This window comes from Lemur catta, chromosome 7 (assembly GCF_020740605.2).
Source record: "Lemur catta isolate mLemCat1 chromosome 7, mLemCat1.pri, whole genome shotgun sequence".
Lineage (NCBI taxonomy): Eukaryota > Metazoa > Chordata > Mammalia > Primates > Lemuridae > Lemur > Lemur catta.
In genome coordinates, this window is record NC_059134.1 from 34,771,400 (window position 1) to 34,797,225 (window position 25,826).

At 39.3% G+C, this 25,826-nt stretch overlaps 1 protein-coding gene across 1 annotated transcript; it reads left to right on the forward strand.

Moving 5' to 3' along the window:
• Nucleotides 1-9,648: 9,648 nt before the first annotated feature.
• On the forward strand, nucleotides 9,649-17,508 carry MMP1 (matrix metallopeptidase 1). Its single transcript, XM_045556817.1, has 10 exons — nucleotides 9,649-9,818; nucleotides 10,273-10,517; nucleotides 10,611-10,759; nucleotides 10,997-11,122; nucleotides 11,855-12,010; nucleotides 12,171-12,288; nucleotides 14,364-14,497; nucleotides 15,982-16,144; nucleotides 16,621-16,724; nucleotides 16,888-17,508. Exons 1-10 carry the CDS (start codon nucleotides 9,717-9,719, stop codon nucleotides 16,995-16,997), a joined length of 1,407 nt encoding a protein of 468 aa, XP_045412773.1. The 5' UTR covers nucleotides 9,649-9,716; the 3' UTR covers nucleotides 16,998-17,508.
• The last annotated feature ends 8,318 nt before the right edge of the window (nucleotides 17,509-25,826 follow it).

Genomic DNA, 25,826 nt, shown 5'->3' on the forward strand with positions numbered 1-25,826 from the left:
ATCATCACAGCTCACTGCAACCTCAAACCCCTGGGCTCAAGTGATCCTCCTGTCTTAGCCTCCCAAGTAGCTGGGACTGCAGGCATGCGCCACTATGCCCGGCTAATTTTTTCTATATAGATTTTTAGTTGGCCATATAATTTCTTTCTATTTTTAGTAGAGACGGGGGTCTCGCTCTTGCTCAGGCTGGTCTCGAACTCCTGACCTTGAGCAATCCACCTGCCTCCGGCCTCCCAGAGTGCTAGGATTACAGGCGTGAGCCACTGCACCTGGCCAGATTAAATTCTTTTATTAGTCATTTCAAAGGTCTCCTTTGTGAAATGGAATGAATCTCCAAAATTCTCTACAATGTGCTATGTCAGTCTGAAGTTGACTAGTCTCATGTCCTCAGCCCTATGCCAAATCCCAACTAATACTTATTCATGTTTTGGTGTGCAGAACGGCTTGAGAGCCGTTCACGTTCATCAGCTTCCTAGGACCTAACAGAGGACTATCTCAGGCAGGGCTTGTTGAAATAGTCCAGCCAGTTGTCTAACCACACAGATCTTTTAAGTCTCTCTCCACTTACCTATCCAAGAAAATCCAACTGATATAACTGATGCCAACATGACAAGATCTATTATTGGTACTAAGTAAGTACCAGAACTTAAAGACGCATGCTTAGATGAGTAGTAAAAAAGGAACATTGATTAAATTTTTTTGGCCACTAAGAAATTTCTGGATAAATTTTCTGGAAAGCACACACTTGCATTTTAATCTTATTTTTTCTGTTGTCCTCCATAATAATCTTGGAGATATACACCCACATAAGTATTCACTGGCATAACAGAAATTACACTTAAAATTTTATTTTTTTAATTTTTATTTTTTTAATTTATTTCAATAGATTTAGTGGATACAAATGGTGTTTTGTTACATTACTGAATTGTATAGTGGTGAAGTCTGGGTTTTTGGTGTACCTGTCACTCAAGTAGTATACATGGTACATAACAGGTAATTTTTCATCCCTTACCCCCCTCCCACCCTCTATCTTCTGAGTCTCCATTGTCCCTTATTCCACTCTGTATGACCATGCCTACCTATAGCTCATGTTCTTATAAGTGAGAACATGCAGCATTTGGTTTTCTGTTCCCAAGTTACTTCACTTAGGATAATGGCCTACAGTTACATCCAAGTTGCTGCAAATGACATTATTTCATTCATTCTTATTGCTGAGTAGCATTCCATGGTATGTGTATATGTATATATGTATGTATGTGTGTATATGTATATACATAACATTTTCTTTATCCATTCATCAGTTGATGGGCACTCAGGTTGATTCCATATCTTTGCAATTGTGAATTGTGCTGTGATAAACATATGAGTGCAGGAGTCTTTTTGATATAATGACTTCCTTTGGATAGATACCCAGTAGTGGGATTTCTGATTGAATGGTAGATTTACTTTTAGTTATCTGAGAAATATCCATACAACTATTCATAGAGGTTTTTCTAATTTACATTCCCACCAGCGGTGTAAAAGTATTCCCTTTCACTGCATCGGTGCCAACATCTGTTGTTTTTTGACTTTTAAATAACGGCCACTCTGACAGGGTAAGGTGGTATCTCATTGTGGTTTTAATTTGCATTTTCTTGGTGATTACTAATATTGAGCATTTTTTCATGTGTTTGTTGGCCATTTGTTTCTCTTCTTTTGAAAAATGTTTATATGTCTCCTGCCCACTCTTTAATGGGGTTGTTTGTTTTTTTCTTGCCGATTTGTTTGAATTCCTTATAGATTCTGGATGTTAATCTTTTATTAAATGTATAGTTTGTGAATATTTTCTTTTATTCTGTAGGCTGTCTATTTACTCTGTTGATTATTTCTTTTGCTGTGCAGAAGCTATTTAGTTTAATTAAGTCCCACTTACTTATCTTTGTTTTTGTTGTATTTGTTTTTGGGGTCTAGTCATAAATTCTTTACCTTGGCCAATGTCAAGAATAGTTTTTCCTAGGTTTTCATCTAGAATTTTTATGGTTTCAGGTCTTACATTTAAGTCTTTAACCCATCTTGAGTTAATTTTGTATATGGTAAGAGATAAGGATCCAGTTTCATTCTTCCTGCATGTGGCTATTCAATTTTCCCAGCACCATTTATTGAATAGGGTGTTGTCTCCCCAGTATATGTTTTTGTCTGCTTTGTTGAAGATCAGTTGGTTGTAGGTATATGGTTTTATTTCTGGGTTCTCTGTCCTGTTCCATTGATCTATGTGTCTACTTTTAAACCAGTATCAGGCTGTTTTGGTTACTACAATCTTGAAGTATAATTTGAAGTCGGGTAATGTGATGCCCCAGATTTGTTCTTTTTATGTAGGATTGCTTTGGCTGTTCAGGTTCTTTTTCAATTCCATATGAAATTTAGGATTGTTTTTTCTAAATCTGTGAAAAATGATATTGGTATTTTGATAGTATTTGTATAGAATCTGTAGAATTACTTAAGGCTATATGGACATTTAAACAATATTGATGCTTCTAACCCATGGGCATGAGATGTTTTTCCATTTGTTTGTGTCATCTCTGATTTCTTTTATCAATGTTAGGTAGTTCTCTTTGTAGAGATCTTTCACTTCCTTGGATGAGTATATGCCTAGGTTTTATTTTATTTTTTTTATTTGCAGCTATTGTAAATGGGATTAAGTTCTTGATTTGATTCTCAGCTTGATTGGTATTAGCACATAGAAATGCTACTGATTTGTGTACATTGATTTTGTAACCTGAGAATTCAGGTTACTGAATTCATTTATAAAATCTAGCAGTCTTGGAGGAATCCTTAGGGTTTTCTAGGTATAAGGTCATATCATCAGCAAACAGGGATAGCTTGACCTCTTCTTTTCCAATTTGGATGCCCTTTATTGCTTTCTCTTGCCTGATGACTCTAGTGAGGACTGCCAGCATTATGTTAAATAGAAGTGGTGAAGGATGGCATCTTTGTCTGGTTCCAGTTCTTAGGGGGAATGCTTTCAACTTTTCCCCATTCAGTACAATGTTATCTGTGGGTCTGTCATATATGGCTTTTATTATTTTGAGGTATGTTCCTTCTATGCCTAGTTTGTTGAGGTTTTTATCATGAAAGAGTGCTAGATTTTATCAAATGCTTTCTCTGCATCTATTGAGATGATTATGAGGCTTTTGTTTTTAATTCTGTTTATGTGGTGAATCACATTCATTGATTTGCCTGTGTTGAACCATCTTTATATCCCTGGTATAAAACCCATGTTATTGTGGTAGATTATCTTTTTGATGTGATTTTGGATTCAGATTGCTAGTATTTTGTTGAGGATTTTTGCATCTGTGTTCATCTACATCTAAAATTTTAACAGCTACTTGAAGAAATGATAATTTATACAATAATTAGGCTGCATGCATTTCATGAGAAAATTAGCTTCTGAGGGCAAAATTGGTGTCTGACTATTTTTGCGATTCCTAACATGTAGCCTGACACCTTATAAATTAGACATGCTTACTAAGTGGGAGTGAGTTAAGTCTATATGTATTTAAATTATTTATACAAAAGTCAGGGGAATACTTAACCAATATGTTTTTGTTTACATATACTGTGGCAATCTGATGAATATAATTTCTTTGGGAGTTCAGTATGGTTCCTTGGGCTTAACCATTTCAACACACATAGTGACTGTGTTTCCCCTCAGCCTTGCAAACTGAAAGAATTCTTACTGAAAAAAGGAACACTTACGCTCAAAATTATAATGCGCCACTTTTCCTATTCCATTGAATTTAACCTAACATTTTCCATGTTGAGCACATTTGTGCAAAGCAACCTCATAAGCCCTGGAGAATGGGAAGAGACACAAACAGAAATATAACACCAGTCTTTTCTCTAACAAATTACCTTCTGTTATGAGAGTGATGTCCAGATAAGGAAAATATGAAAAAGGTTTTAAGAAAATGTCAGGCTCTGTGAAACTTTAGAGTAGAATTATCTCACAAAGGGAGAAAACAGAAAACTTTGTCAATGAAGTAACATTTAAATTAGACCTTGAAGAATGAGTAGAATTGTACTAAGTAGCAATAAAAAGTAGGGAAAAGCAGGGGAACATGATGCAAGGCACATTTAAAAAATGATGTAACTCAGTTTGTTTGGAAGGGGGTAGGAGTTTGTTTAGAAGTGGGTTTGGTAGTGGGAAGTGGAACTGGTAAGTTATTTTTAGACCTGAGCATGGAAGTTCTTGAGTGTTATAATTAGTTTGTATTTGCTTGGCTAGACAATGGAAACCACTGAAGCATTCTATTCATAAAAAAATATTTACAAATGTTTTTTGTGTGCTCACTGTTTGTCAGTCTTTGTACTAACATATTTTACATGTATCCTCTTATGTCAGTCTCAAAACAAACATCTAAGGCAGGTATTACTATTATTTCCATCTTTTAGTTGAGAAAATTTAGACATAAAAAGCTTGGGTTATAGGTCATTTAGCTAGTAGTTGGCAGAGTCAGGATTTGAATCCAGGTCAGTGGTTTAGGAAGCTCTGTACTAGATAAGAAGTAGTAAAGTGAGGAATAAAAGTCCTGGTTTAAAAGGAAGTGATACCAGATATACCCAGGTGGAGGTGTCCTGGTGGCAGTTGAAACTAGGAGATAGAAATTCAAGAAGAAAAAAAACTAGGGCCCCAGTTTAGGAAGGAATTTGTGTGGGGATGTTGGTTGAAGTTGTGGGAGTAGATGAGACTGTCCTAGAAAAACAGTGGCCAGAGATTAAGGATGAGGACTCAGAACAGGACCTTGGTGACTGGCTAGATTCAAGGGGAAGGGAAAGGAAGAGATGCCAGCAAAGGAGAGGAAATAATCAGAAACATACAGGAAGAAAAAGCAAAGTGGAGAAACTCCCAAGCTAAGGAAAGGAGGATGCCCAAGACTGAGCATCACATGCTAAAAAGGATTGATGAGAATGTAAACTGAGGAAAAGCCACCTGCCTTTTTCAAATGTGGGAGTGAGTAGTAACATTTGAGAATGCAGCGTGAGAGAGTAAGATCAAGGTGAAGGTCAAAGTTAAGGTTAAGGCGAAGTAATAAGATTGATGAAAAGGAGAAGGGAGATGCTCAAAGAGTACCAGGTTGTGACAATATTTAACATTGTGACCATCAGTTTCTTTCACAGGGCAGCCATGCTCACAGGATGAGGGGACAGATCTGTGCCAAGGGAAAGAAACACGTGGAAGAGAAAAGGCTTGAAACCACAGGTAAAGATGTCAGTTTAAGGAAAAGGGACTGTACAGTCTATTGGTGGTTTTCTCAATAATTTTCTATTAGAACTAAGACATACATCCCCATGTCAATACACAAAAATGTCTGCATAGTTTGAACATTTGTGTTAAGAGCTGAATCACCTAGTTTTGCAACCAAATACCTATTTTCAAGTTTCTGTCTCTATCACTTGCTCGTGGGAAAACCTGGACAAAAGACTTAATCCTAGACAGTTGCCACAGTTTCTTCATCTATGAAATAGAAATAATAGTATTTGCCTAACTGTTCCACAAGATTATTGCAAGGACAAGATGGTCATGTATGTTAAAGGTAAAGAGAGCCCAGTAAATGTTAAATTCTCTTTCTTTCACCCAGCAATCATTAAATGTTGACTGATTCAAGGAAAACCAGCTGACTAGTCCAGCTGTCATTGTATAGAATTATAACTGAAGTATGAGTAGTTAAGATAAAGTAAAAAGAGCTGGATATTGGGCTTAGAGAACATTCCACTTTGTCAAAAATACAGGAAACTTCTGCAACAACAGAATATAATTTGAAATATAAATCATACAATAAAAGGTCTGGAACCAGCATATGTATCAGAGACTCCCAAACAAGCAAGTCATCTTCTGGGCACATGATCAAAATCTCATAGCAGTACCCTAAGCTTCTTCATGATCTCAAGTTCATAAACACAGATGTGTAGGCAGAGAAAGAATGATTTTGACAGGTCTGAGCTGAGCTATGGTGCAAGCAGGACTCAGCCCCAGCAGGGCCCTTGGTTTGAACTTCCTTAAAGGGAAGCTGTAGCTACAAAAGTCTGTTTCCAGGATGTGCTGCCTATAAGCATTTTCCAGGGTGTTTAATAAATTATGTAGATGTGAAAATATTGTTGGCAAATCAATAAAGTGCTCAAAATAATCAGACATTAAATGATTATACCATGGCACACAGATCACCAAAAGTTAATGTGCTGTGCTTCATTTAAAATCCCCAGTCAGGAGATATATCCAATTTCTTCCTATGATAATTTAAATAACTTTAGTCTTAGCATAGTAAAAGACATCCAAACCTAATCATGGGCATAAAACTTTTCGCAGACAACTGAGCCTAATGAGAAGTAGTTTATTTGTCATTTAAGCATTTATTTATTCACTGATTTATTCATTCATTGATTCATTCAACAATCATTTGCAAACACTAAGTTGAGGTAGTAAGTACAAATGACAATCTCTGGAAGTTTTGGTGGGGGAAATAAGGGAGATTGAGCTGTAGATTGAAGGGGAAGATTCTTTCCGGCCTGAAGGACAAGGTGGTGGCAGAAGGACATTATTGTGGACATGAGGGAGTTAATGTAATGCTCCTTGTGTCTCCAGACACTTTCTCTTTGTTAGAGAATCAAGATCTCTATACTGTGTGTGTGTGTGTGTGTGTGTGTGTGTGTGTGTGTGTGTGACTTGTCTAGATAGTCACATAGACCCGTGTTCAACTAGTGACTGCCCCTGAACTTGTGTGACTCAGGACTCAGGGTTGAGGGGTCAATCATTTCTACCTGGAGGATAACCATGAGGATTGATGGGACCAGTGTGTACCAGGTGTCTGTTAAGTGCCTGGCTAACAGTGGTTTTTCATAAGCTATCATGCGCCCACATGTATGATGAATATTGAGGGTGGGACAATTTTTTCCCACATGTTACTTCCAAAACAAAACAGTATTAAATATTTAAAGTTTCTGGCTAAAGATTATTTCAATACCTGTAAGACAAAAAAATGGAAAAATATCTGGCATTCAAATGGAGTTATAAAATTAAAAAGGCTGATTTCCAAGCATTAAACAAAAATGAAGCAAGATTGACATTTCAAGATTGAATTTAACATGGAAAACTAAAAACATATTTGAGGCCTTTCACAGAGCAGCCAGCATGAAACAACCAAGAAAACCATGGAAATAATTTGCCTGCCTGGAAACAGTTAGGCGTCGGTCAACACAGCCACACTCATGAGAGCCCCCGTAAGACTGTTATTCTCCCAGGGAATCAGGGGTAGAGGGATTTCCACAAAATTACATTCAAAATGGAATTATGGGGGAAGATGCTCCCAGAAGAATAAAATCATCTGGATGTGAAGAGCAAATACAAGTTTAACTTGTCTTGAGCTTCTTGGAAACTGCGCTAAGTCAGGTCATTACTAGGATTTGGTAGGATTTCAACCCCAGCATTCTGTTCTAGATTTGTGTTTTATTTTTTACTCTTAAATGAATCACACACTAGCACTAACCCAGAAGTCACATGTGCTATATTAGAAGTTCTGCTGTGAATACCTAACTGGAAATTTCAAGATTTGGGACCATGTGAATCTATGAGTCTGGCTGCTTAACCATAACTTAATTTAAAATTCTTTGTTATTTTGGGAAGAAATTTCACAAAAAGCTGTTCTAAGCAACCAGTTTCCAATCCACATCAGCAGCCCTGGCATGTAATGAAACGCTGTGAGTGTTTAGGGTAATAGCTCTGGACTCAGACCTGGAGAAAATGGTGGACTTTGCTAGAGAGGGCAGGACGATGTGGGTGTCGTGTGGGTGGGACTCTGAGGCCCCATTTCCGACATCCATCAGAGAACCTTTGCTTTCATCTGGTTTGCAAATCAGTTTTCCAAAAGGGATTTTGTTTAAGCAAAGGATACAGTAGTTTACAAAAGTTTGAAAACTTCTAAACAGTAGGCTATGCAGACTCTTGGCAGTTGGGACATTTTATGAGACTCTTCCAGGGTGACAACTTATGCAATTTATTGCTCAATCCCAGATGGCCACGATGCTGCTCTCCCGAGTTAACCTAGCGACACTGGCTTCCCAGGCCTCAGTGGAGCTGGGGAGTAACCGCTTCACACTGACCAGGTTTCCCAACAGTTGAAGTGTGTCTGCCAACCCTTGACTTTTAAAACAAACTCTAATGTAAAGAGCCCCTTTTGCTGTTTTGTTGCCTGTGCTGGAGTCACTTCAATTGCAAATGTTCTTTGGTCTCCGTACAACACCCATGATGAGAGGATTTCATTTTCATGAGAATTCTCCCAATTCTTCTTATCATCTTGAACTCACATCTTACTCCATGTAGATGAGGAAGTTGTGGTTAAATGATTAGAAAGGAAGTGAGTTCTTTCAAATCAATCCAAGATATATTGAAGAATAACTTCTGAATAAGACATTGTTATGGCATGGCAAGGAAAACAGTAATCCATCATGGAGAAAAGTTCCGAGAAAGCAAACCTGACACTTTGGGAGTGATGAGGAACACCATGGGTGCTGAAGGAGGAGAACACAGAACAATGTTTCTCAACTTCCTATCTCAGCTAAACACTTCCAAGAAAAGAGGGTGGGGCATGAGGAGAGGGAAGGCACAGAGGTAGATCGGTTTCTCTCCCCAAGAATGGCAGGGAAGGCCCTGGTCAATTTTATGTGGAACATAAATACATGAATGTGCATCTTTCATTGCATGGCCATGTATTTATTTTAATGTGCAGGAGATGCTAAATAATATTTTTGAATGAATGAATGTATAGATACATGAATGAATGTGTATATGAAAGAGTTAATAAATGCTGCCTAGCTCCAAGTAGCAAAGATGTGCTCATATTGAGGGGAACAAGGATGTATAAAACTAAGACCCCAGAGTCACACTGGGTCTCTTGCTCACCTGGTACATTCTGAGAGGTTTCAGAGAAGGATCCTGTTTGTCCCATGGTGATGATGGGCAAGGTCTACACAGAGCAGGGAGTTATGTCACACCCCACCTGTGGATGAGTGGTCTTCTGAGGCAAGGCTCTCAAATCCTAGGCCTGAACAAAGATCAAGGGAAACCATGGTGCTACTGCCATAGCGTACCAGGTGGCTTAACAAAGGCACAAGGGACCTCAGAGAACTCCAGTGAGACACCACAGAGTGAGTGGTTGAGGAGCTGAGCTTCAGTCAGTGCAGGTGCCCAACAGCCATGGGGCCCCCCGGTGTTAGTAACTCTACTCTCTGCCCTGGGAGCAAAGTATGTGCAGAAACTTGGAGCATTTTATGACCATCAGAATCAGGTAGCAAAACCCATTTTTAAAAAAAGCCATGGAGTACTCTGTAACCTGTATGTGTAACAAGAGCCTTTCTCAAACAGGATAGAAATGAATTGGGAAAAAGCAACTGTTTACATGGTGGAGCGTGTCTCCTTCACACACATCCTGTTTGACATTAATCATGAGATTACAACACCAATCAAACCCAAATAATCTGCTCGGAGTCACCGTTTCTGATGATTGCTCAGGCAATTCATTGCTAATCAGGAGGATATTATAAAACATGACTCAGACAGCATTCAGCTTTCTGGAAGTGCCAGTGCTCTCTATATAAATAGGGAGCTTCCCAGCTGAGATATTGGAGCAGCAGGCAGGTGGGAGCCATCAGTTGTCTTGCCCTGAGAAGGAAGACAAAGGCCAGCAATGCCGAGCTTTTCTCTGCTGTTGCTACTGCTCTGGGGCCTGGGGTCTCATGGCTTCCCAGCAATTCCAGAAACACAAGAGCAAGATGTGGAGATAGTCCAGGTAAATGCTGCATTACATGTGCCTGTAATGAATGTCTTTACTTTGTATTTTTCCACGGTAGTATAATGGAGTTTATTTAAGGATGCATTTCCTGCAAAGAGAAGTTATTTTGCCAGGAACAGCACGCTCCCAACAAATGTATCTAGCCATGCATAGACTCTTCTGTTCCATTTGGAGGTGAGAGGGAATCAAACAAACAGTATGCAAGTCTCACTCTACAAATTGTAAATTTGCAACATCTTGCTCTACCAATCTTGCTCTACGATGAAGTTCTGACTTTGTAGTAACTAATGGTAGGGACAGTTCTACTCTGAAATTGCATTTTTGCACCAATGATAAGCACAATAAGGATCTTGATATCTAAACATAAGCTTTAAAAGTAGTTTCTCTGTTTTGGCAAAAGCTTTATGCCATATTTCCCATCCAGTGTTTCAGTAATTTTATCTTTTATCAGAAATACCTGGAAAACTACTACGACTTGAAGAATGTTGGGAAGCAAATTGAAAAGAAGAGAAGCAGTGGCTCCGTGGTTGAAAAATTGAAGCAAATGCAGGAATTCTTTGGGCTAAAGGTGACTGGGAAGCCAGACACTGAGACCCTGAAGGTGATGAAACAGCCCAGATGCGGGGTGCCTGATGTGGCACGGTTTGTCCTCACTCAGGGGAATCCTCGTTGGGAGCAAACACATCTGACCTACAGGTAATCAGACTGAGCACCAACGTGAGAATGCTATTTCCCATCAGAGCGGTAAGAAATAAGGTCTGATGTGTCTCTGTTTCCTTTCATTCTAAGGATTGAAAATTACACACCAGATTTGCCAAGGGCAGATGTGGACCTTGCCATTGAGAAAGCCTTTCAACTCTGGAGTAATGCCTCACCCCTGACGTTCACCAAGGTGTTTGAGGGCCAAGCAGACATCATGATATCCTTTGTCAGGGGAGGTAAGCTCTTCCTGTAGCATGAAATTATTCTCACCTTAGCTTTACTTTGCCCCTAAATCTCTTCAGTTTTGCAGCTGGAATTCCTTAAGAAGGGTGTTGATTTTATGGGCTTAAAGAAGTAGGAAACTACGTCACATTAGACAGAAGTCCGTTGGCCCCTTCCCAAAGCCAATGCTTGCCCTCCTGGGTTAGCCTGAATAAGAACCAAGAGGGACATTGGTTAACTTGTTTTTGCAGATCATCAGGATAATTCTCCCTTTGATGGACCTGGAGGAAACCTTGCTCATGCTTTTCAGCCAGGCCCAGGTATTGGAGGGGATGCTCATTTTGATGAAGACGAACAGTGGACCAGCGATTCCAGAAGTAAGTCAACCAATTTTGCATCTCTCAATTCTCCCACCACTTTGTGGTTCATTGTGATATTGGTTGGTGTAGCTGGAAGAATGTATTCATATAAGTATGCATTTTTCTGTTACCACTCAGAAAAATAATGATACATTTAGAAATGTATAAAAGAGATTCTTTATGCTAGTACAACATCTTAGTGGTGACTATCAGGCCACTTTAAAATTTCTATTATGAAAATGTTGAAAACCTTAATGTTTTACATGTGGGCATCTACATTGAACCTTTTATTAGAAGGACACAGCAAAATTTAACAGTAGTAGTAAGCTTATGTGGAAATTAAGGAAGGCGGCAGCTTTCCGTGTTTTCCAAAATTTCCAGCCATAAGCATTTATCAGTTTTATACATAAGAAAAAAATTTAAGTGTTAATAGAATTTTATTGCTTCTCTGTGAAATAATATGTGCCATCTAATCAATAACAAGATTTACTAATCTGTGCTAGAGTCAGCTAAATTTGTCTCCTATCATATCAGTGTAATGATAGAGTTTGGGCTTTAACATGGTTTTTCACTATTAATAAATGCATGCCTCCCACTTTTGCAAGAAGTTATATTAATATATATATTTTAAAAAGTCACTGAAAAATTATGAGCATTAGTCCTTGTAGAGTTGTATATTATTCCTTAACTGAATGCCTCAAGTATGAATATATTTCAAATAATTGCAAGTGAATTTATTGCTCCTTTTAGATTACAACTTGTATCGTGTTGCGGCTCATGAATTGGGGCATTCCCTTGGACTCTCTCATTCTACTGATATTGGGGCTTTGATGTACCCCACCTACACATTCAGTGGTGATGTTCAGCTAGCTCAGGATGACATTGATGGCATCCAAGCCATATATGGTGAGTATAAAGAAAAAGCCATGAACAGTGGCCTACTGGTCTTTACGTTTATTCCAAAGAAATTGACCATTAGCTGTATCCCTTAAGAAGCTGTTTTTCATTATTTGTTTGGTTTTCCAATACTAGGGAAAACTAACTCCAGGTCTTTTATTTTGTTTAGGACCTTCCCAAAATCCCAACCAACCAACAGGCCCACAAACTCCCCAAGTATGTGATAGTAAGCTAACCTTCGATGCTATAACTACGATTCGGGGAGAAGTGATGTTCTTTAAAGACAGGTAAGACATCACAGTTCTTCTGTGTTCTGCATTTGTAATAATAACAATATTCACTACTATGGGCCACTATTATTCTTCATTTGTTATTTTTCTTACATTTGTTCACATCTGTAAGTATATGGTAGCAATTGCTTGCATTTGTACAATGTAATGTACTTGCAACAACTTTGATTTCCCACAGATATTAGATCATCTGATTCTCAGAAAATATCATTGAAGTAGAAAATCAATAAATATAATCCCATTTACAGATTAGTAAAGTAAGACAGAGAGAAGGAAAGAGACCCTTGTGGGGCACAGAACTTATTGGTGACAGAGCAGTTACAATCTTCTGTCCCGTCTGCTTTAGGATTCTTTTCAATATGTCCCTCTCTATGATAGTACGTAGGTTAGGACTTTACTAGAAGTCAGTCATTTTCTCAGTACCATCACACCAACGAGAGTTGCATAACCACCTTTTAAGTATCATCTCTGCATTTGGAAAAAAGATGGCTCTCCCAAATCCTGTCATCATGAAAGGTCTCTGTTGCCCCTTGGAGGCCCAGCAATGAGAAGAGAAAGAGCCGATGCTGGGAGAGTCCCCAGGAGTTCATGATGCCCCCCTTCTCAGGAAGATATTTGCAGCCACAATGGGGTGCTTCTCTCCTCAGAGGAGGATCCTAGAGCTCCCTCTGTGCATATGGACTCAGAAAGTTTGGGGTGCTCTCACATACAAGGAACAGGCCTGCTCTTTGTGTGACAGTGATTCCTAAAGAACCAGGCAAAATAATAATATGTTCTTTTGTGAATGATGCAGTCCACAGAAAGACCAGCACTAGAAACTAGGGGTGGTCTGAAAGGCTCGTTCTCTCCAGCCTTTCTTCTTGGAGAGTTGTTGGCACTGTTTACTACTTTGTGGCTATATCTATCCCCAAATTCAAGGCATTGGCTCCTAATACTTTCCATCCTTTCTTTATTAGTTTTGCATGTAAAAGAGAAGGTTGGATGTAAACCATACAGGGTGTGGCTCAATACTGGGACGTGTTAACGAAATACAAGGTTTGAAAGGAAAGCTCTCAATATAGCAGGACACACCTATCAGAGCAAGTATCTGAGGGATTATTCCAAGGAACAGGACCAATTTGAGGACTTGCAGGAACTGAAAGGACACTGAGGTCATTTAAATGTCATGATGTCATGGAAGGCTAGAGATACTAACTGACTTGCCCAAGGTCTCACAGCCAGGCAGGGGCAGGACTGGGCCTAGAAGTCAGGTTTATGACCACCAAGGCCATAGTCTTCCCTGTGGCCTGGATCTGCAACACTCCTCTGTCAGCCCACATGACAGTCTATGCTGCACCCTTACTCCGATCCCTATGAACTTGAGAATCAACTTTGTATAAGTGTGACTAACCAAAGAACAACAAAGGGTGTGACTGCCAGAGCTGAGTTTCAGATCAATCTTTGCCTCTTACCAGGTGGGTGGTCTTAGGCACCTCCCTTAGTCTCCCTGACCTCAACTTCCCATCCCTGAGATGGGAGTAATACTCTCTTGTAGGGTTTTTGTGATAATGGCCTGGTGTGTTGTGCATACTCACTAAATGTAGGATATTAGTGTTGGGTTCCAGCCAGTAATGTGCTGCAGCTGACTCCTAAAGGCTCACTAAAACCAACTGTCAAATTTTGAAAAATTTTGCAATTTGGTTGGGAAGCACAGCCATTATTAAAAATTAAATCCTATAAACAAAATTATATTAAAACCAAAAGTAATAAAAATAATCAAAATTCATCACTTTGTAATTATTTCTAGTACACTTTACTATTTATTTATGTTCTTGAGGTTATTTATGCCTGTTTTATTTGTGTACTATGTAATGGTGCTCTACTGTCACTCTTGGAACCTGCCATAATGGGAGTATTTTAACTGAGGAAAATAAGCAAATGCTACAAACCAGGACTTTCCCTGCCGTCCCACTCCCATTGGATGTTAAAGATTTACCAGCACACCACTAGTGCCAGCAACTAGAAGGAGCTGGATGTCAGCCAGAGGTCGCTAGAGATTAGATAGCAACCTTTTTTTCTTTTATTCCAATCAGATTCTACATGCGCACAAATCCCTTCTACCCAGAAGTTGAGCTCAATTTCATTTCTGTTTTCTGGCCACAACTGCCAAGTGGACTTGAAGCTGCTTACGAAGTTGCCAGTAGAGATGAAGTCCGGTTTTTCAAAGGTAATGCTTCCGATTATTTTTCACTGTTTTTATGAATTAATTTTTCATCCACTTTTGGGCTGAGATATAAGGGTGCTAGTTACATTCCGTCCAGAGACTTTTGAAAATCCAACAGCCTCACCAAGCAAATTAATGAAAGTCCATCAGCTTCATTAAAAATTACGTAGTATATTTCTGAGTCATTTGGAGTAAAAAGCAAATGACTGGAGATGGAAACGTTCTGGCCTGTTTATGAATCTAGACTTATGAAAGTGTTTTCTGCGCAAACAGTTTATGTACTTAAACCATTCACCATGTTCCAGGAGGTACACTCAGGAGTAAAATTCGAGACTTGGCCCAATACAACAGAGGATGGAACAGAAAAGTTTTGTTTGTGTGGTTTCCTAGACCTTATCTTAATATAAACCATTCTCTTAAGAGTGGAGGACTGGGGGAGGCCCCCTTGGGCAGCCTTGCTGTCAGGGTGTGGTCCTCAGACCGGTGGCATTGGCATGACCAGGCAGTCTGTTACAAATACAGAATCTCAGTTTCCACTCCAGACCTTCTTTAACAGAATCTAAATTTTATCAGTTTCCCAGGCAATTCATATGCACATCAAAGTATGAGAAGTCCTGAATTATTGTGAATTGAATGGGACAAGCTTTGTTGATTCTATCAGAATGCGACACATCCAGTGTCCAGCTCCTGGCTTTGAAGACACTATGCCAAACACAAGTACTTTTGCAAACATGTGTTTGGCATAGTACAGACAGGATGCTTGACCCAGCCACACACTCAGGGCAAAGAATTGAATGCAGTTCAGATGAGCAAAACACTTTGAAATAGGATTTCTAGTCTTTAAATCATGAAATTAAATAGGACTTTAGCTACACAAAGTTTCAAATTCCTTTTTCATAATGGGTAAATAAGCATATTTGTGCAATAAGAGCAATCCTGGCTTCAGGATATAAGAACAGCCTTACGTGATGAGGGGCTTACTGAGTATAACCACACTGAATCTGGATACAGCATTAATCCAAGTACTTGGAGGTGTGTTCTAGTCAAATGCAGTGATTTGAATCGAGGGTTGCAAGTCATTACAGGTTGTAAGTCATTATAATGCTCTGCTCTTTGGTATACCATTGTTTCAAACATCCACAGTCTATGGACAACCTGGAGAGATGAAGTTTATATCACTGAGGTGGCATGACAAACTCTTTGGTCATTTGAACATCTGGCTTTGAGAAGAAGCCTTCAGCTGTAAATCAGTCATTCTTAAAGCTTGCTGCAGATTAGAATCACCTAGGAAGCTGCAAAAACTAGACTCCTCTAATTGGTCTAGGATAGGATCCTGGCATCAGTATTCTCAAAAATCTCACTAGATGGTTCCAATCTGCAGCCAGGGCATTGCTCTAGGATGTAAAACTAAGAATTTAGGTGGAAATCTGCTTATTGTCTATTGGAACCCTGGGGAAGTATTTTCATCACTGTTTCTTGATTTGCAGGTAATAAGTACTGGGCTGTTCAGGGGCAGAATGTGCTACCTGGATACCCCAAGGACATCTACAGATCCTTTGGCTTCCCTAGAACTGTGAAGCATATCGATGCTGCTATTTCTGAGGAAGATACTGGAAAAACATACTTCTTTGTTGCTAACAAATACTGGAGGTAAAGACTAAGTGCAGACAATCTTAGGGCACCCATTCTTTTTCCTTAGAAAGTTTTAGATTGAACCATTTCAAAATGAGTCTTAAATTGCCTTGGCGATCCAGTCTCATCGATTTAGCCTGAGCTGAGAATCCAGGGAGCATGTGGGGCTGAATTTTAAAAAGATGTAAAAATGAGGACATTCATTTTAACCGAGCTACTTCAGCCAAAAAGAGTTTAGCTTTTCGTAGCATTTTACCTTAACAAAACATAGTGTGGAACCTACTAAAGAATTAGATGTTGGATTTCAAAGGGACCCTATTATACTTTTAGTCTGCCCAACATTCTACCTCAACTTATCTACTCCCCATTTTACAAGTGATCTATAGAATTAAAAATTTTGGTTAAATTCCTGATGGCATGTTTCCTATAATGATTTTGAAAAACCTACATGCTTAGCAAAAGATTTTGACACTCCTAATTCTTTTTCTGACCAGGTATGATGAATATAAACAATCCATGGACACAGGTTATCCCAAAAAGCTAGCACTTGACTTTCCTGGAATTGGCCACAAAATTGATGCTGTTTTCAAGAAAGATGGTAAGTGACTACATATGTATTTCCTCCATTTTGTTGCCATGATAATAGGAACAGCAAATGCCAAAAATATGTGTGCTAACAAGTGAATTGGTTTCTCAAGAATTGAAGTTAAACCTAGAAACCACTTGTATAATGTAGTAAGTCTCTTTTGTTTTATTTCTAGGATTCTTCTATTTCTTTCACGGAACAAGGCAATACAAATTTGATCCTAAAACAAAGAGAATTTTGACTCTCCTGAAAGCTAATAGCTGGTTCAACTGCAGAAAAAAATGATCAACCATTACAAAGTTGAATAGAAAAATATGTTTCATGAGCCCAAGAATGGTGTTTTCCTGAAGAGCCATATATTTTTCAGTATTTTTTAACCTCTAGCATCACTGTTACACAGAGCTCTTAAGTATAACCTTATTTATATCTCATTCTCCATATGTTTTTTACAATTTACAATGTAGTATTTTATGTACTGATACAATTTAATTCCACAAATGATGGGTAAAAAAGGTCAAGTTCATGGCTTATGGATTCATATGGGTGAGTGTTCCAAAGAAGATTTTTTTCCAGAGTATGAGACTCTGACCTTGATTCTGTAGAGCAGCAGCCTCAGTGAGGAACATCTCCTTTCAACAAAAGACGTCAGTCTTCACCAGAGGAAAAGCAGCTCGAGAACACTTGAGCAGTCACTAGTACCATCCTGATGTGCAAGGGACAACTCCCCTTACACACAATAAAGTGTTTTATGATTGAAATAAAGCCATTCTTGTCTCCACTGTTTTCATAAATTTTCTATTGTATTTATTATATTATTTTCTGACTATATAGCCACACAGAGGTTAATTTTCAGATATGAAATGACAAGTGGACAATATACAAAATATTAATGTGGGAAATTGGGAAAAAGTTCAAACATTCTCTATTCCTGTGGAATTTATATCATATAGAGAGGGAGAATCTGTTTCCCTTGCTCCACAGAAGGATTTCGAAATTGGTTTTAGGTCAAATCAGTGACAACATGGAAGAGCTTTCTAAGTGTATGTCACTTCCTCTTCTGAGCCCGTGAGCAGACCCATTTTCCCACACTCCTACTCCTTGCAGTTGCCCCACTGCAACTCCTTGCCTTTGCAGCAGGGCATCTGGCTACTTCCGGCCAGTGGCTTATGTGAAGAAGTGACAAATATCACTTCCAGACCAAAACGCTTGATTGCTAGAACAAATTTCTCCAGTGGTCCCCTGCTGTGGTGATTGTAGAAGCATGTCAGGAGAGAGTGGCCACAGATGGAAGAAGCCAACATTGCTGGATTAGCACTCCAAACAATTACCCCAAATCTCAGTACACTGTGCTTAAGTAAGAAATACACTTTCACTGAGTGAGACCCTAAGAATTTAGGTTTTGTGAACACTTCATAATCTAGTTTGTCTAGATAAGCATTACCTGGTTTATCATGACTAATTTGGGAGGAAGTTAATGTAGTAAGATTCCTGCAGGTAGCTTCCAAGCCCCATGAGTTTTATTAGTAGTTCACAGGGTGTTCAAGGGTGCTTGACAGTTTTCCAAGACTGAAGAGCATCTTGAGGATATTTTGAGGTACTCATGATTCTCAGGCAGTTCTCAACTCAAGAATTTAGAGAGCAATGTAACTACCTTCTTTGGCCAAGTCCCTCTCTTTCTCTCTCTCTCTCTCTCTCTCTCTTTCTAAGATAAACTTTTTTTCACACAGGAGTAATATTCTTCAGGGTTTAGGGGGTTGGGGGTGGTAAGCACAACTAATGGACACGGCGAGCATTGTACAGGGGAAGGTCATCCCTTTATTCCTCGCATGGGTGAGGCAAAGACATAAAATGTAACCAAAATGTTTGTACCCTCATAATATCCTGAAATTAAAAAAAGAAAAAAAAGAAAATAAACTTTTTTGTATTGAAGTATAACATAAACATAGAAAAATGCACACATTATAAATGTTCACATTAATGAATTATCACAAAGTTAAGAAACTCACGCAACTCTCACCCAGGTCAAGGAATAGAACATTACCAACTCCATAGCAGCCCCCTCAAGGCCATCTCATCACTGCTCCACTCTGTCTCAGGTTGGTTCACTAGAAGCAGAGCCTGAAACAGGGATTCTCTGATGGGTCCACTGGGAGAGGAGTGCTCTCAGGAGAAGAGGAGTGAGGGAAACATTTCCGACTAAGGGAAAAGCTAAAGAGTGTGGTCTCAAATGAAGATAGCTCTGATCTCATGAGCAAACTATGGAGCAAAGACTGAACCAGACAATAAGTCCCACCTCGTGGCAAAGGGGCCAGCATTTTGTATTCCTGTGTCAACCATTCATCAGTCAAAGTCTGGTTTGGGACAGGAGGCATAGTTTCCCAGACAAGATGCTTCTATCTGGCAAAGGAATGGGGGACAGCTGTGAGTTGTAAGCAGCCAACTCTTGCAGTAGCCAGGAGAATGGGTGCCCAGGTGCTAACGGGGATCTGGAGAGGGCACCGACAGCATCCACTGTATGTTCTCTATTTCCCAAAGGCAACCACAATGCTGACTTCTAATAACTTAGGTTAAATTTGCCGACTTTTGAACTAAATTGGATCAAATATGTATTCTCTTTTATCTGTCTTACTGTATTCAACACTACAATTTTATGCTTTATTCACTGTTGGGAGACTTTGGGTTGTTACCATTTGGGGGCTTTTATAAATAACACTGCTCACACGTAGGCATTTCTGTTTTGATTCTATGCTAAGTGTGGAAATGTTGAATCACGAAGATTGTCAGACGTCTCTTCAGATTCTTCCTTGGCCTCTTCTGTCTTTTATCCCAGCCACAGCAGCGGCAACTGGTTCTGCACAGGTTCTAAACCAGCTTCTAAGCCAATAGCTGTTCTTGTCAGGCCTGTGCATTGTGCTTCTTCCTTCCAGGTCTAAGGCTTTTCTGGTTTTTCTGTTGATGTTGCATCAGAGTCTGCTGTGGAAGCCACTTAGAACTCATGCATATGCAACCTAGAAGTGAGAAGAGTAATTGTTTGCAGAGCAAATATTGCACCAATGTGAGAAGGATGTATCTCTCTTTCTTTCTTCAGAAGGGGGTTCCTAAGACATATTTCAAGTGGGTTCTGAGACAGACCCATATTGATCAGCACATTTCCCATATTTCTGTCGAGTTGATAATTCCTCTTTGCATTTTCTCTTTCACTTTCCCTGCCTTGCTCTTCTTGTTCTCCAACCGGCTCCTCCTTGGATCACAGGCTCCAAAAGCTATTTATACTTATGCTTTTGTCTCAGGCCCTGCTTTCTAGGAATGCCAGACTAAGGTAATTTGTGCTGGAAGTAGGGTGGTGATACCCTCGGTATTTAGTGTCATCACAGTGACTAAGAAAGACTCTTCTCTGTGGTTGACTGTAAAGAGATAGAGGTGAAGGGTGAGATGTAATGTTACCCAGTGGCTATGACACTTCTGTAGTATAAGAGGAATGGTAATTATAAGAAGTGTGGAGTGGGCTGGTTAACTGCTCTGGGAATTTCATAAAGTAATATGCTCCGGGAAGCCAAATGTCAGCTCAGGACACACTGTGAATGCCAATAGACATTAATGGCAACATTTAAAGAAATCCTCATCTATGGTAGACTGTGCTAAAAATCAGTCTTAAATCTAATTGCAAAGTTAGGCACTTTCTAGCTGGAATAATGGGTCGACAAACCTGAAAATCTGGAATGCTTAAATTTCCCTGAAAGCTCCACACAGGCAGAAGTAGTACCTCCCTCTTGCCAGAGGACAGCAAACTACCCTTGCATAGAGAACTTACAGAGACCTTATCTGAGACAATACCTCACAAGATAATGCTTGTCCTCTTGTCAAACCGCCTTCCCCGCCCTCCTTGTTTTTAAGTAAGTAACTAAGGTCAGGTCTCAGCACAGTTCAAACCATACCTGTGGCAGGAAATCGCTTTCAAACCACAGGAATTATAGGACTTGGCCATTAAGTATCATCAGGAACCAAGGAAACACGTATGGGAGTGGATCTTAGAGGCGTTGGATTTAGGTGGGAGGATGTAAGGCTGCACAGGGAAGAATTTATTGACATCTATACACTCGCTCATGACTTGGCACTCAATATTCTGGAATGGAAACCAGAATTCTAATATTCTGCTAACATAGATTCTCAAATCTTGGATGCAATGATGTCCTACAGTACATGAGGTGGAGATGCCAGAAGGTCTATGGCATGGTATTAAGAAAGGAGTCGGAAAGCACAGGGGATGTGAACCTTAGAATGGATTTATGACATGAGATTAGAGAACCCACCAGCAGACTCTCTTCCTGGGAAGGCCCAGAAGATACCCCTTTCTCTGAGGCTGCAAAGAATGTAATAGTGAGGGGACACACTGATGTCTCAGAGATATGTGGCGGTGGTTGTTCTCTGTGGAAAGGAGTTGAGGGTATGAGATGTTGCTGTGAAATTGGCTTCTCTAGTACCATTAGGGATGATGGGATTTCAGAATGACAAAAGGGTAGGTGGTAGCTCTTAACCATCAGAGGCAAGGCAAATGAAATCAACTCTAATGGACAGAGAGGCTGGAATGGCTACCAGAGGGCAATGATTTGTATGGTCCATAGAGTGTGCGTTTCCATGGGAGAATATATATATATATGTGGAGAGAGAGCAATCCTTCTTCAGGGGGACCTAGTCTCCTACACACACACACAACACACACACACACACACACACACATCTTAGTAACTGTGTGCCACTACTACTACATACTGAGGGTTATATGTGTATGTGCATGTGTTAAATTATCCCCACAGAGGGATATATGACCATCAACCACAATAACTGCAGTGGGCAGAGAGAAGTACTCAGATTTTACAAGGACATTGGATACCAGATCTGAACTGACACTGGTATCCTAGATCCCAAAATGGCTTATGGTCTTCCAGCTTAGAAAGCAGGCTTATGAGGTAAGTTCTGACTCAAGGTCATCTCATAGTGGATCCAATGGGTCCACAGACCATCCTGTGGTTGTTTGCTTGGCCAAACTCTCCTATTGGTTCCCTGACTTGTGGAGTAAGACCTTTATTGTAAGAAGGGCCCCTAAAACTGTTCCTCCTAAACTTTCTGAACACAATAGTAAACGAGAAGCAGCAAAAAACAATATCACATCCTAGGAGGATTGCACAGACTGGTGGCACTATGTAAGACTTAAAAGCAACAGAGAACGTGGTCTTAACCTCATCCAATTTCTCCTTGAAACCCTTGCATAAACCAAACAGATTATGATGGGTGATGGTGGACTTACCTAGTGGGTAACTACCTAACAGGTAACTTACTTAGCAGGTAACTTACCTAGCCAGTAGCTGCCATGGGAGCTACTGTGTCAGACATGCTTTCTTTACTAGAGCAAATCAACGCAGCCTCAGAAAACTTGACATGGAGCCATTCTGGAGGAGTGTTTGGAGATTTCCCTTATTGTCTATGAACCCAGAAATACACTGAAAAGTAAGGGTTTTAGTTGTTTGGATTTTGTTTTGGTTTTAATCAAAGCGGTAGCTTTCTACTTTGAAGCTTTTTGGAGAATTTAGCCCTGTGTGTCTTGAAGAAGCAGCATTCTGGCCAGTGAATTGCAGTGCAAAGCTACAAGATCTGCTCTGCCACTCCACTCTTTGTGATCTCAAGCAAATGATTTGGCCTCTCTGAATCTTAGTTTCCTTTCTGTGATAAAGGGAAAATAATAACTTGTGGGTTGTCATGAGGATGGAAGAGGCTAAATCACCTAGCATAGAGCCTGCCATGTTGAAAATATTCAACAAATGATAATTGTATTTTCCTTCCCACATTCTCCTAAGGCCAGAATTTCTCATCAGTGCTACTCTCCTCCCCAACAGCTTCTTTCCACCAAAAAAGCACACAGCACCAATAAATCAACCCAACAATGAACCCTAATCCAAGTTGGAAATACACTAACCACATTCATATAACATTACTTCATGGGTTTAGCTGTGATTAATAATAATGGCTATTACAGGCTACAACAGATAATTAAGCTTTCTAATCTTTACAACAAACACTGAGGCTGTGATTTTGAGGTCTAACATCTATTTTGGTACTTTGCTTCCTTCAGTTGATAGTCTTTTCTATGGAAAGGATGTGTAATCTAAAATGTTTGGCTGAAGTATCATGAGGGAGATAAAATGGCTAAAAATTCAGCAATAAACTGTGTTCCCATTCTCAAACAGTCAAATTGGTATGAAAAGTATGGGAAAGAGGTGAACTTATCAATTTTTCTGAGTCTGTGACTTACCCAACCTGTAATAAAACCAATAATTTCCTACGAAAGAAGAAGTTGCAAAATACCGAATTTAGTGTCATGCTACAGTTAAAGACAAGTTGTAGTGATTAGGGTTCTACGCCAGCCGTTCTGAGTCATTTCTTACCACTTGTTAGCTTTCTTACCTTTGAACTTATTACTCAATTTTTCTAATTCTGATCTCAACCTTGTTGGATTGTTCTGAAGATCAGAAATAGCACATATTGAGGACCTGACATGCAGTAGAAGGTCTATATCAAGGGTTTCACCTTCCTTTTAGGATAAATTCTTTATGCCTGCTTGCCTGAAGTTTAATGAGTAATGAATTATTTAAAGACAAGCATAGGACTCACCTGCCCCAAGTCATTAGTTTCTTCCAGGTGTGATGGTTTAATGTAACATAAGTTTACACACCATTACTGCTGTGAGGCATGTACTATTCTCCCCGACTCTCGATTAATATCGTAGCTTTTACTACAACGTAAAGTTTCATTGTATCATTATAACATAATAAGATCTATTAACAGAATGTGCCAACACCAATAGAGTTATGACTCAAATGAAAATGAGACATCTCAGAGGCTTGTCAAATCAGTGCCTGGGGGTATTGGCATAGATTTGTCAGGCCAATAAACTTTGTTGAAGATGTTGGAGTGAAATAAGAAGAGATTTGTTCCCCGGCATAAAGCATACATAATAACCCTGCCAGTGAGGTTATGTCCACCCCATTTTTATAAATGCCAAAATAATCGCCCAGAGAAATTATATACAGTCACACATTGCTTAACAATGGGGATATGTTCTAAGAATGTGTGTTTAGGCAATTTTGTCATTGTGCAAACATCAAAAAGCACATTTACACAGACCTAGCTGATATGGCCTACTACACACCTAGGCTATAAATCTGTACAGCATATTACTATACTGAATGCTGTAGGCAATTGTAACACAATGGTAGGTGTTTTCGTATCTAAACATAGAAAAGGTACAGTAAAAAGACGGTATAAAAGATAAAAACCAGTATACCTGTATAGGCTGCTTACCATGAATGGAGCTTGCCAGGACTGTAAGTTTCTCTGCGTGAGTCAGTGAGAGAGTGGTGAGTGATGGGGAATGCCAGGACATCACTGCACACTACTGCAGACTTTACAAACACTGGACATTTAGGTGACACTAAATTTATAAAAAATATTTTTCTTTCTTCTATAATAAATTAACCTTAGCTTACTCTAATGTTTTTACTTTATAAACTTTTGATTTTAAAATTTTTTGACTCTTTTGTAATAATATTTAGGTTAAAACACAAACATTGTAAAGCTGTACAAAAATATTTTCTTTCTTTATATTCTTATTCTATAAACTGTTTTCTATTTAAAATTCTTTTTAATTTTTTTTTACTTTTATAACTATTTTGTTAAAAAGTAAGACATAAACACATTAGCCTAGGCCTAAAGGGGTCAGGATCTCCGTCTTCCATCTCTACATTTTGTCGCACTGGAAGGTCTTCAGGGCCAAAAGCACAGGCGGAGCTGTCATCTCCTACGGCAACAATGTCTTACCTCCTGAAGGACCTGCCTGAGGCTATTTTACAATTAACTTTCTTTTGTAAAGTAGGAGGAGTACACTGTAAAATAATGATAAAATACATAGCAAATGCATAAACCGGTAACACAGTCATTTGTTATCATTATCAAGTATTGTGTACTATACATAGTTGTATGTGCTATACTTTTATACAACAGGTAGGTAGCGCAGTAGGAATGTGTACTCCAGGGCCATCATGAACGCATGAGTAATGTGACGTCATGATGGGTATGATGTTACCAGGTGATAGGAACTTTTCAGCTGCACTATAATCCTGTCTGCTGTTGACGAAAACATCGTTATGCACTTCATGATTACACTTGCTCAAAGTCCAGCTGACTTTGTCTGAGTCTTGTTGTCAGCCCCTCTCCCTCCGATTTTCAGTCTGATGTTGTAGAGCAAACTTCTTGGCTACATTAAGCCACCAAGTGACTTGGCTGGCTTAGTGCATATCCAAGCTTGTCTCCAACTCTGGCTTGGAGGTCTCAGAGCCTCCTGGTTCCTGGAAGTCCCACCTGTCCAACCTACCTCAAGTAGGGTGGAGATGGTGAGTGATACTGAAAAGATCGTTCCTACATGCTCATTAATTTAGTCTATTACTTTGCAGTTACATACTTCAGACATAGTAGAGTTAATTCATCTCTAGTGAGAAAAAAATGTAATTCTATACTACAAGACTTTCAGGGTGCTTTATATTAATAGGTTAATTTGACAAAATAGTTATTACAAACTTACTGTGTAAAAAGCACTCTATTTGGCTGAGAAAAAAAGAAATAAAATGCTCTTAACAGACAAGGGTGGATGGTTAGGCACATGAAGGAAAAAGGATTTGAAATCATTCCCCATTACAAATCTCAACCCATCTGCTCCTTTGTACTCAAGGAGCAGGAGAAGAGGATGAAGAGATTTTTTAGAAGCAAAGAAGAGGAGGAAGGTAGGAGGAACACCTCAGTCTAACATGCAATTTAATTCATTTCAATTTAACAAGTTTTTATGGAGCAGTTACTGTGAGCATACTAGCCACTCTGAAATGGAGAATGAGTGAATGCCAAAGGTTCACTCTTTGCTGCTGCTTTCCTGTGCAGCCCCTTCCTTTCCCTGGTCCACCCCTTCACACAATACTCTACTGCAGGGCCAGTAAATCTCTCTGAAAACCAGTAATAGCTGTTGTAAACGAGGACTCAAGAAATGAAACAGTTGTTCTAATATCATCTTAG